Source organism: Chiloscyllium plagiosum, chromosome 22 (genome assembly GCF_004010195.1).
Source record: "Chiloscyllium plagiosum isolate BGI_BamShark_2017 chromosome 22, ASM401019v2, whole genome shotgun sequence".
Classification (NCBI taxonomy): Eukaryota; Metazoa; Chordata; class Chondrichthyes; order Orectolobiformes; family Hemiscylliidae; genus Chiloscyllium; species Chiloscyllium plagiosum.
The window spans coordinates 43,375,436-43,387,993 of NC_057731.1; the positions used below are offsets into that span (position 1 = coordinate 43,375,436).

The 12,558-nt window shown below is 43.6% G+C and overlaps 1 protein-coding gene across 3 annotated transcripts in view; it reads right to left on the minus strand.

Annotated features, from left to right (window-relative positions):
• The window catches only part of cfap43 (cilia and flagella associated protein 43), a 120,614-nt gene that overhangs the window by 49,376 nt on the left and 58,680 nt on the right, over positions 1-12,558 (minus strand). For all 3 annotated transcript variants that reach the window (XM_043712887.1, XM_043712886.1, XM_043712888.1), the window contains 2 exons: positions 7,197-7,341; positions 4,820-4,975 (listed from right to left, as the gene is read on the minus strand). In XM_043712887.1, the coding sequence (XP_043568822.1) occupies positions 4,820-4,975; positions 7,197-7,341 (301 nt within the window). The remainder of the gene's footprint in view (positions 1-4,819; positions 4,976-7,196; positions 7,342-12,558) is intronic.

Genomic DNA, 12,558 nt, shown 5'->3' on the forward strand with positions numbered 1-12,558 from the left:
CAGGTCAGGCAGCATCCAAGGAGCAGGAGAATCGACGTTTCGGGCATGAGCCCTTCTTCAGGAATGAGGAGAGTGTGCCAAGCAGGCTAAGATAAAAGGTAGGGAGGAGGGACTTGGGGGAGGGGCGTTGGATTCCAATGCCCCTCCCCCAAGTCCCTCCTCCCTACCTTTTATCTTAGCCTGCTTGGCACACTCTCCTCATTCCTGAAGAAGGGCTCATGCCCGAAACGTCGATTCTCCTGCTCCTTGGATGCTGCCTGACCTGCTGCGCTTTTCCAGCAACACATTTTCAACCTACTGTCCTTACCTGGTCTGGTCCGGACTCTATTGCAAACCAAAATAAAACTAAGAAAATAAAATTAACCCATAACAACTACCTAAAAGAGCACAGTTAAATAAATATAAATTGTGAATAGAATCTCAGTAAATTTAGATTAAAATTTTACTTTGATTGGGTTGGGATATCTGGTCGGCATGGATGGGTTGGACCAAAGGGTCTGCTTCCATGCTGTACATCTCTATGACTCTATGACTCTCTGGAGGTGAAGTGCTTCAGCCCTTGTCATTTCCATTGATTTCAGAAGGCCTCAGGTGTTACAGTGAACACTGCATGGTGTCGCTCCAGGGCCACCTGAGTACAGGCATGACCATGGAAGAGAGGTAGGCAGTCAAGCCTGATTCCTGAAGAAGGGCTTATGCCCGAAACGTCGATTCTCCTGCTCCTTTGATGCTGCCTGACCTGTGCGCTTTTCCAGCAACACATTTTTCAGTCAAGCCTAATAACCTGTTCCTGTCCTGTAACCTCGATCTGTTCATGCTTAGCTTGGGTAGGCTCAGAAGCAGACCCAGAAGAAGATCCTGTGATTTACCCACCTCCATGCTGGGCAGTCAAAGATTAGGAGCATTAAGCTGAAGTGCAGCTAAAAATTAACAAACAGATCCTTCAGACAGCAGCTAGTGTATGAACTTCCTATTGCGCAAGACTGGTACATTTAATACCATCTATACTAAATTTTCACTGGAAGAAAGGAGGACTCCCATGTAGAAAGTCTCCCACTGGAGGTCCCTGCCAATTCCAAAGAGAAGGATGGAATACCGCAGCATGTCCAGACTGAATGAGAGAGAAGTGGAGAGTGTGTAGCAGCAGCCTGTACAGAAAATCCCTCAATGCAAAATGGAACAGTATGGATGGTCTTTCAATTAAACAATTCAAATTCTGGGGCAGGAATTCCAGCTAACCAGGAGTCAGTTTCGATGGGAATTCACTACACACTTGCATTGCCTTGACACCCTGTGTGCTGTCATAAAAAGCACAACAGTTTTAAGATTCTGGATGGCTTTGCTTGTATTGATGGAGGTGCAGATTCCTAATGGCAGCCACGAGGTTAGACAGGAAAGAGGTTCTGAGTTCCAGACCCCTAGCAATGTGACTCTCAGCAGCCTTTTGAAACTGCCCAGTGAGGTAACTATTGTAACAAACTCAGGGTAAATACGTTTAGATAATTAATGCACTGATGTCCAAATCCAAGGAAAAAATGCAAAAGTTAACTCCAATTATTGTTTGAAGGTGCTTTTCCATTTTTTTGTAACCTTTGTTCCTTCTGTTTTGTGAAAATAAACAATATTGAGGTATCATAATTTCTTTTTTTTTTGGAGTGTGGATTGAAACTGGAAAAATACTGCTTTGGACAAAGAAAGCTGAAAAGAGAATGTTTGCAGTTTTAAATGTTATGTTTGCTGGAGCACAATCTGTGGGGTAGACTGGATGAAGCAGAAGGGGCTCTGAGCTAAAGAGAAACTGCTTGACAATAGCGTTTTCTTTATTGGCTCCTGACCAGGTGACTAAGTTTTGAGTATGTAAACAGTGCAGCAAGAAACTCCTTGACTGCAAAGAGTAACCATCAAAACCTTTTCTCTCTATCCCTCTCCCCACTATGTAGAGGTAACAGAAGTGTTCTCTATAAACCACTTACTCTGCAAATTGAAGGAGGAAAAAGACATTCAAAAGTATTGAAAGAACTAATTCTCAAACAGTGAATGAAAGGCAGCATCAGTTTGCAAGCAGCCTTGTATTGTAAAAGAGAACTGGAAGCGATGGGAAGGGAATGACCCAAGGTGTCCTGAATCCAGAATGGTGCAATTGGTTTGTGTGCCCTTTCTCTACTTTCTTTCTCCACTTTTGGATGGGGAGACAATGGCCTAATGGTATTATCGCTGGACTCCTAATCCAGGGACCCAGATAATATTCTGGGGTCCGGGTTTGAATCCCACCACGGCAGATGGTGGAATTTGAATTCAATAAAAAGAAAATCTAGAATTAAGAATCTAATGATGACCATGAATCCACTATCGATTATCGGAAAAACCCATCTGGATCACTAATGTCCTTCAGGGAAGGAAGCTGCCATCCTTACTGGCCCACATGTGACTCCAGACCCACAACAATGTGGTTGACTCTTAACTGCCCTCTGGGCAATTAGGAATGGGCAATAAATGCAGCCTAGCCAGTGATGCTCTCATCCCACCAATGAATAAAAAATCTTTCTTGTCAATCTGTGTGTACCTCTGTGAGCGACAGGGATAACTTAGAATGAGTGGAGTTTAAGTAGTACAGTTATAAGTTAAAAATCACACTACACCAGGTTATAGTCCAATAGGTTTATTTGGAAGTACAAGCCTTTGGAGTGCTGCTCCTTCATCAGGTAGCTAGTGGGGCAGGATCATAGGACGCAGAATTTATAGCAAAAGATCATAGTGTCATACAACTGATGTGATATATTGAACAAACCTAGATTGCTGTTAAGTCTTTCACCTTTTAGAAGGGGTTGCAGGTTTCGATTCATTAATATGTAAATCCCAGAACGTTTTTCAAGTCACATTCCTGAGATAACTTAAGGTTTTACAAAAAAAAAGGTGACATCTCAGCTCAGACAATGCATTAAAGATGTGAGGTTAGAGTCTGTATATATTCCAATCTTGAGTCAGACTGGTTGTACTTCCAAAGTAAGAATTTATAAAATGTCACATGATCATAAAAACTATCGAGTGCCTACAGATGTGTGCTTTTTAAACAAAGTAGAATGTATCTGCAAATACAATTCCACAAATGCAAATTCATCCCATAGACTTATAAGTGTGTGCACATGTGTGTGAGGGAGTGAGAGAGAAAGAAAGAGTGAGAGAGAGAGAGAGAGAGCGCGAATGAGTGTGTGTGTGTGTGTGTGTGCCTGTGCGCATGCAGTGCATTCTTGATAGAGTGTGGGCATGAGTGTGATGGTGTATATCCCTATGTGTATTCCAAAGTCTACCTTGGAGGAGGGTCACCCAAAGATCTGAGGCTGAAATGTCCCTGACCACTAAAGTGTTCCCCAACTGGGAGGGAATGTGGGGACACCACCCACCACGTGCACAATAGATACTCATGTGACTCAGCCAAGGTTGTCTATCTGATATGCTGCAGGCAATGATGCACTGAGGCATGGTACATTGGTGAGACCAAGTAGATGCTATGACAATGGATAAATGGACACCATGCAACAATTGCCAGACAGGGATGTTCCCTTCCAGTTGGGGAACACTTCTGTGGTCAGGGACATTTGAACTCAGATTTTCAGGTGACCATTCTCCAAGATAGACTTCAGGAATCGCAACAACGCAGAGTGGCCAAGCAGAGGTTGATAGCCAAATTCGGTAACCATGACGAGGGTCTCAACCTTGGGTTCATGTCACAATCCAGGTGACCCCACTGCACTTATATACACACACACACTAAAGCACATACATACGCACACTCTTACATACCCACATACTAATGCAGACCCTCTCTCATATACACACACATTCTCAGACACACACACACACACAATTTCTCTCTCTCTCTCTCTTTCCCTCTCCCCCCGCATATGCACACACATAAGCACTTCATCAGGCTTATGCCCGAAACGTTGATTCTCCTGCTCCTCGGATGCTGCCTGACCTGCTGAGCTTTTCCAGCAACACACTCTAGACTCTGATAAAGCTCCAGCATCTGCAGTCCTCACTTTCTGCTAGTAAGCAGTGACAGATTCAAGACAGTGTCAGTTGATGGCTCACCAAATCTCAGTTCAGGTCTACAAAGGCAAGTTGCCTGGATGGAAAGGGTTCAATGATAGCCAATATATCAAGGAACGAGTGGGGATCCATCTTGGGATCTTCCTGTTCCAACTATCTTGGCTCCCCACTAAGCAACTAGATGCAGTGCCAATTCTGAAGAAGATTCATATTGGACTCAAAATCTTAACTGCTTTTCTCTTTCCACAGATGATGTCAGTCTCCTGGGATTCTCCCATATTTTCTGTATTTATTTCACATTTCCAGCATCCACAGTGTCCTCCTTTCAATCAGTTAAAAAGCTTATTATTTTGTCTCAGGATTGTTTTTCTCAACACATCCAGATTTTGATTTTTTTACATTCAGACCCTGCAACTAAGGAACCACCAAACAGGCAGATCCTCAGTGTACACCACCCTTTGTACATGTGTTTGAAGTCTACAGTCCATTCATCCCAAGTTAGCATCTTCCAGTAATCCTCTGCCTGTCCTTCTACATTAAAACAAAGACACAACAGCACCAGACCCAGCCTAGTATAAACCCGCTCAGATGCACCACTTTCTGGACCTCCCTGAATTGTACGCAGTTCTTTGTTGCTTCCTTTCTAGTGAAGGTTCTAAAGTTTTTCTAAGTGTCAGATTAGTTCAGATAACGAAGGCTTATTTGATCTCCTTCTTCATCCAAATAGAGAGGTACAAGCTTTTTTTTAACTTCTCACCCAAGGACTTACCTCTGCCATCTTTGTTTCCAGCCAGGTTGATTCTGGGAATCTGCTGTCATCCAACCGTTGGTAGCTCTTGGAGCTGCTGGTACTTGCGATGCTAAAGGAGCTGGCAGAGAGTGTCGAAGTTCCACGTGAGAGATGGGAAACATTCTCTGCAACATCCTAAAGACCCAATTATAGGAAAAAAATTTTAGAAGCTGTTGCACTGAAAGAAGACAGACAGTTCAAACCAGTATTTATATACAGTACTCTCTATCATGTTCTTACTTACGTACAGTGTGGAAACAGGCCCTTCAGCCCAACAAGTCCACACCGATCCTCCGAAGAGTAACCCACCCAGACCTATTCCCCTACATTTACCCCTTCACCTAACACTACATGCAATTTAGCATGCACATTTTTTTTGGACTGTGGGAGGAAACCGGAGCACCCGGAGGAAATCCATGCAGACACGGGGAGAATGTGCAAACTCCACACAGACAGTTGCCTGAGACAGGAATTGAACCCGGGTCTCTGGCCTGTGAGGCAATAATGCTAACCACCACCATGCCGCCCGTAACCAACATCAGTAGGAAAAGGAAATAGATTAGCAAGTGAGTTATCTTGTTGCTACATTTGGGAGCTTGCTATATGTGAAAATTGGCTGCCAGGCTCCCTATCTTATATCTTTAAAATACTTGGAGATAGTGAGGAGTGCAGATTCTGGAGTTGATGAAGTGTGGAGTTGGACAAAGTACAGCAGGTCAGGCAGCATTGGAGGAACAGGAGGGTCGATGTTTCAGTACAGATGAAGGATCGCAACCTGAAATATCAACTCTCCTGCTCTTCTGATGCTGCTTGACCTGCTGTGTTTTTTCCAGCTCCACACTTACTGACTCCACACTTTAAAGTACTCCAACTCAATCTGTAAAAGATGTTACATAAATGCAGACTTTTTTTTTTTGACATTTAAAAAAACTTTCCAGCCAGCGAGCTGCTTATTTGTACTCACACTTTTGTTCTATACTTTAATCAATGTAAGTAGTCATTTGGTAGTTCAGAACTTGAGCATTACAGAAAAAAGTACATTTTGTCAGAGCTTTCCATTTTGCATTAACCAGACCAATTCACAAGAATTACTAAACAAAAGGTAAACAATATTTTAAGCTGAATGGTTGGTTGGTTGGTTAAGTGGACTCTTAACTAACATGCCCAAGAGGATCCTGCAAACAGAAAATGAATGAATGAGTAATTAAAATTATTTTGTATGCTAGTGTTAGTTGCCAAATTGCTAATCTAGGCAACACTTTTGTCTCTCCAAATAGTGCCATGGGAACTCCAGCGTTCAATATTTCAGGCAGTTCACATTTGCTCCAGACTGGAAACTGAGCTCATAGCCTGATCAGTCCTTGGAAAGTCAAGTGGAGTAACTTGGTGTACTCTGTGACAGGGAACAGGAACAGGATTCTATTTTATGCTTGAAAATAACTTCAATGAATGGAAATCAGATGTTCAGCAAAAAACGCTAAGTTCACACTATCAGTGAAGACCATATCAACCCAGGGTAATGATTTAGATGTGGATCCTTCATCAAAATCTGTTCCCCATCCAAACCAGCGGCTGCTTTTACTTTCTGGGCATGTTTTTCATACTTCAATTTCCAACACAAGTGGGTTTTTAAAAAACCTCAATCCATTGTTTAATATGACTGTCCTCTGAATGCTTCCATTGTCTCATACCTCCCGAGCTCTGTGCCATCCTTCAACCCACAACCCTCTAAGATCTCTGGTTTCGGTTTGTCATGTATTCCTCTGGTTTCGGTTTGTCATGTATTCCTCTGGTTTTGGTTTGTCATGCATTCCTCTGGTTTCGGTTTGTCATGTATTCCTCTGGTTTCGGTTTGTCATGTATTCCTCTGGTTTCGGTTTGTCATGTATTCCTCCGGTTTCGGTTTGTCATGTATTCCTCTGGTTTCGGTTTGTCATGTATTCCTCTGGTTTTGGTTTGTCATGCATTCCTAACTTTTAACACTCTCTTGGTGGCTGTGCCTTCACTCATTTGGATTGTAAACTCTGCAATTTAGTCAAAACATCTCCATCCTTTTCTCTCTTTCTTTATGATGTTCTTTCAATCTCTTTGATCAACACCTAACTTAATATTTACTTAAGTGGCACAGAGTCAAATCCAGTTTGATTTATGCTCCAGGAAAGCGCATTGAGAAATTATGTTATGTTAAAGATGCTGTGTAAATTTAATGCATTGTTTATGTTAATAACAGTTTCTGTCAGTGCTGAATAGTAAGGCTATAATGCAGATCGCAGTGTCTCAATGTAAATGATGGGCATCACAATGATAGTAACAACAGTGCTGACTGTGTCTTGTTAAACTCTACACAATTCCTCACCAACTTGTCCTTTGTGACCTCTCTTTGCTGCTCCAACACTGCCAGGGCTTTGTCCTCAGCCACACAGCTCTGATCCAGCATTGAAATCATTGAGCGATTGTAATCCAGCACTACTTTATTCCGTTCTGACCCTGCTGGGTCAACCCTAAATTACCAATGAAGAAGAGGGAGAAAGGAACATCAGACTGAGAGATTGTATTTATCACTCCTCCAAGCCCCCAGCACAGTTCTGCAGAGATCCACACTCCCCCAAACAACCCCACTACCCCAACACACCCCACACTGCCTCCAACATCTCTGTCCTCAATCCTCCTCCACAACCCATCACCATCCCTCTGAATCTCTGTCCCATTTTCCCTGAAAATCCTATATGCTTCTCTCTCCAAATCCCTCCACCTGATCTCACAACCCACACCCCCATGATGTACTCAACAACTTTCCCCCACACTGCTCCCACCAAACTCAGAAGCCTGCCCAGGTTCAGACTGATGCCCAGTCAAGAAATCATTAATTTAATTGAAGGAAAGGGTAAAAACGGTTTTCTGTAACTGGAGACTCCAGGGTAAGGCAGATTTACAATCAGTGAGAGTGCATTGAGTTGTGATATCACATGAAGAGGAGTAGAAATCTGAAGCTGTTATATGTGAGGATCGATAGAAAATTTCAAAACTGAGAATGGCATGGATATTGAGGATTTTTCAATCAAATCAAATTTACTGAAATGTAAACTTAAAAATGTGTTGCTAGAACAGCGCAGCAGGTCAGGCAGCATCAAAGGAACAGGAGAATCGACATTTTGGGCATAAGCCCTTCTTCAGGAAAACAGCCCTTTGATGCTGCCTGACCTGCTGCGCTTTTCCAGCAACACATTTTTAAGCTCTGATCTCCAGTATCTGCAGTCCTCACTTTCTCCTAGTTGAAATGTAAACTGTCAAGAAGATGCAAAGAGAACAAAAGTTTAAATGTAAAGGCCTGGACATGGCAGATTAAATATAATGGAAGGAGGTGTGCAGTAATGCACTTGGTATTTTTCTGTTTTTCTTTCCAATCTCTTCAAATAGCAAGTTTGAAAAATGTTGGCATTTGGAGGGATCTGGTGTCCTTGTCACAAAAACAAACACAGAAACGCTCATGGAATGCAAGTAAGCCATCATGACTATGCCAGCCAAGAAACAGCACTCCAGTTAATGCCAGCCTCCAGTACGAGCTTCATTTTTGATTACTTACAGTGTGGAAACAGGCCCAACAAGTCCACACCGACTCTCTGAAGAGCAACCCACCCAGACCCATCCCCCTACATTTACCCAACACTACGGGCAATTTAGCATGGCCAATTCACCTATCCTGCACATTTTTGGACTGTGAGAGGAAACCAGAGCACCCGGAGAAAACCCACGCAGACACAGGGAGAATGTGCAAACTCCACACAGACAGTTGCCTGACGCGGGAATTGAACTCAAGTCTCTGGCACTGTGAAGCTTTAGTGCTAACCACTGTGCCACCGTGCCACCAGTATACATGTCTATTGTCTACCACCTCAAGACTTTTTCTTAAATTGTTCAGGGTTTCTTTCTCTACTTAACTTCTTTCTAATTTTTAAACCAATCTGGGAGGAAGAGGTGAGGAAATACTGAGTAGATTAGACATATATTCCCTAGACTTCGAAGAAATGAGAGTTGACTAAGTGAAACATGCCAAATTTTCAAGGGTTTTGATGATGAAGATGCTGAGAGGCTGTTTCTTCTGACTGTGGAGTTCGGAATTTTCATGGAAACAGCAGGACTCCATGCCTTAGGCAAATGGTGTCAGAGCTCTGTGTTTGAGAGTCCCGCCCTGTATTGATAGCCACCATTTTCAGCAGGATTGGAATGGGGGTGCATTTAACAATCCTGTTTATTTGTGACTCACTTATAGAGTGATAGAGTCATACAGCATGGAAACAGGTGGTTCTGATTTCTTTCCACAGATGCCGCCAGTTTTTTGTCTGGTATAGTAGAATGTCTAATGTATAATTATGAATTCAAATGATTGTATTTATAATGGGTTAACTGCTTGAAAGGATTTAAAAGTATTGAATGGGTTTTTATCAATGAAAATATTTTAATATTTTAAATATGAAAAATATAAAAAGTTTCACTAATAAATACCGAGAACTTTATTGTATTTCATCTAAACTTGGCTCCTGAGGTCTACACCTGGTGTATACTAATTGAATTGACCAATAGATGTAATAGCAAAGTGTGGTGCATGGAAGGGAATGGGTTGGCATGACATGAGTTGGAATAGGGGCCATAAAGGACCGTGGGAATTAGGGGAGCATAGGTTGGCATGAAGGATATTAGGGGCCGTGATGTAGGGAGTGTGGGGTATCTGTGAGAGTGAAAGGGTGTGAGGGTGAGGGCTGGAGGTCCTTACTTTTTTTAATATAACTGGAGAAAAGTCCCATATTTCGGAGTTAGGCATTTTTACCAGTCTACTCAACAATACCTGTGGCTGTCTCCTCGCTGTTTGCAGAAGTGGCAAGTGGAACTTCTATTAACCCCCACTCACTGAAGCGAAAATCCAAACATTCAGAGAAATTTCTCCTGATCGGGTTTGGGGAGTCAGGAATTTACTCAGGTCCAACACAAAGTTTGACCCAATATCTCAAAATACGGACTGAGTTGAGGAGAAATTTCTTCCCTCAAAAGATTGCAAATCTTTGGAATTTTCTAACCAGAGCCTATAGATGTTCAGTAACTGAGTGTATTCAAGACTGATTTTAATACATTTCTGAATTAAGAAATTAATGGATACGAGGAAATGCAAACAGACAGAGCTGAGGTAAAAGACACTCAATGATCTTATTGAATCTGGTCTTTGCTAGTGTTTCTTCTCTGCATGGACCTACTTCAACCTACCTCACCTCACTATAAGACCCTATACAGGTTGTTCTGCTATAACGCGACAGTTGTGTTCCTCTGCAAATTCACGCTATAGAAAACTGCGCTGAGGAAAACCACTATAGCAAATCGCACGGTAGAAGATCACTAATAGAAGATCACTATACCTATTCAGTAGAAAGTTCATGTTATCCAAACAACATCCACAATTCATCAACTGTGTTAGAGCCAATTTGCTATATAAAGAACTTACCTCGATGCCAACGGTCTTTTCGCAGCAGAGAGCAGCGGGAGCAGGGCGGAAGTTCAGGCGGAGCGCAAAGCCGGTTGGGAAGGTAAGTGATTGCTATTAGAGTGGGTGTGTTCTAAACCCCAGGTCCTACAAAGTAGGGTCTCCCTCCCTCCCCCCTCCTCTAACCTAAATTAAGAGTCTACAGACTTGCCACAAAAAGAGGGTCTAAGGAAGTTTGGATCGAAGAGTGAGGCTTCAGCTCAGGAGTCTTTGACAAGGATGTTGAGTGAAGTGATTACGCCACAGTTGAAGAGGGTGTACACATGACTGCCCAGCTGGTTCAGTGCGCTACGTGCTTGATGTGGGACGTCAATGACTCTGGTGTGTCTGGCTTGTATATGTGTGGAAAGTGTGTGCACATTCAGCTATTGACCGAGCATATTGCAGCGCTGATGAAAGAACTCGAGGACCTTAGGCTCATCCGAGAGAACGAGATCTTTCTGGACAAGACCTTCAGCGAGGTTATTACACCAATCATGCTAGAAGAGAGCAGAAGAGAGCAGACGATGAGGAAGGCAGAGAGGAGACCGGTGCAAGAGACCCATGGAGAAGTACCTATCAGGAACAAGTTGAAGCTTTTGGAAACAGTAGAGACTGATGACACTGCCAGTTCGCAAGGCGGCCAGGTCTGTCAATCAAAAGTTGGCGCAGAAGCAGATCGGAAGAGTCGGACATCGCACAGAGCCGTGGTAATAGGGGACTCCATCGTGAGAGGAACTGACCGGGGTTTTTATGGCAGCAGACGGGATTTAAGGATGTGTGTTGCTTTCCTGGTGCCAGGGTGAAAGACATCGCAGACAGAGTGCAGGAAATCCTCAAGGACGAGGGTGAAGAGCCAGATGTGGTGGTACATGTCGGCACAAATGATGTCGGGAAGAAGAGGAGGAACATACTACAGCGGGACTTCGGAGAACTAGGAAGAAGGCTGAAAAGCAGGATGTCCAAGGTGGTTATCTCCGGTTTGCTTCCAGTTCCTCGGGCTGGTGTGGCCAGAAACAGGGAGATAATGGATTTAAACGTATGGCTGGGGAACTGGTGCAGGAAGCAAGGATTTAAGTTCTTGGATCACTGGGGTATATTTTGTGGTACGCATAAATTCTACAAGAGAGACGGTTTGCACCTTAATAGGTTAGGGACCAGCATTCTGGCAGGAGGTTTTCTACTGCAACACCACTACATTTAAACTAAGTAGCGGGGGGGAGGGGTCAAACTGGATGTTTAAAAAGGAAATTGAAGGGAAAGTTAGAACAAGAGCAGTGGTTAGCACTGCTGCCTCACAGCGCCAGACGACCCAGGTTCAATTCCCACCTTGAGCGACTGTCTGTGTGGAGTTTGCACATTCTCCCCGTGTCTGCGTGGGTTTCCTCTGGGTGCTCCGGTTTCCTCCCACAGTCCAAAGGATGTGCAGGTTAGGTGAATTGGCCATGCTAAGTTGCCCCTAGTGTTAGGTGTAGGGGAATGGGTCTGGGTGGGTTGCTCTTAGGAGGGTTGGTGAAGACTTGTTGGGCCTAAGGACCTGTTTCCACACTGTAAGTAATCTAAGAAGTCAAGAAAGACAACTGTATCAATGAGGCAGAAAACTTGGAAAGGGATCATGCTGTAAAGTTGAGTGAAATGGGGTTGATGGGAAGGGTGAGAGCAGTAACAAATTAAAAATACTATACATGAATGCACGAAGCATTAGACATAAGATGGATGAGCTTGAGGCTCTTTTGGAAATTGGCAGATACGATATTGTGGGGATAACTGAGACGTGGCTTCAAGTGGACAGGGCCTGGGAAATGAATATTCAAGGCTTCACGTGCTATCGGGCAGAGGGGGTGGGGTGGCCTTGTTGGTAAGGGAGGATATTCAATCCCTTGCGCGGGGGGACCTAGAGTTAGGGGATGTAGAGTCAGTGTGGATAGAGCTGCGAAATACTAAGGGTAAAAAGACCCTCTTGGGAGTCATCTACAGGCCCCCAAACAGTAGTCTGGATGTCGGATGTAAGTTGAATCAGGAGCTGAAATTGGCCTGTCACAGAGATGTTACTACAGTTGTTATGGGGGATTTTAACATGCAGGTAGACTGGGAGAATCAGCATGGTATTGGACCTCAAGAAAGAGACTTTGTGGAGTGCCTCAGAGATGGATTCTTAGAACAGCTGGTGCTGGAGCCGACCAGGGAGAAGGCAATTCTGGATCTGGTA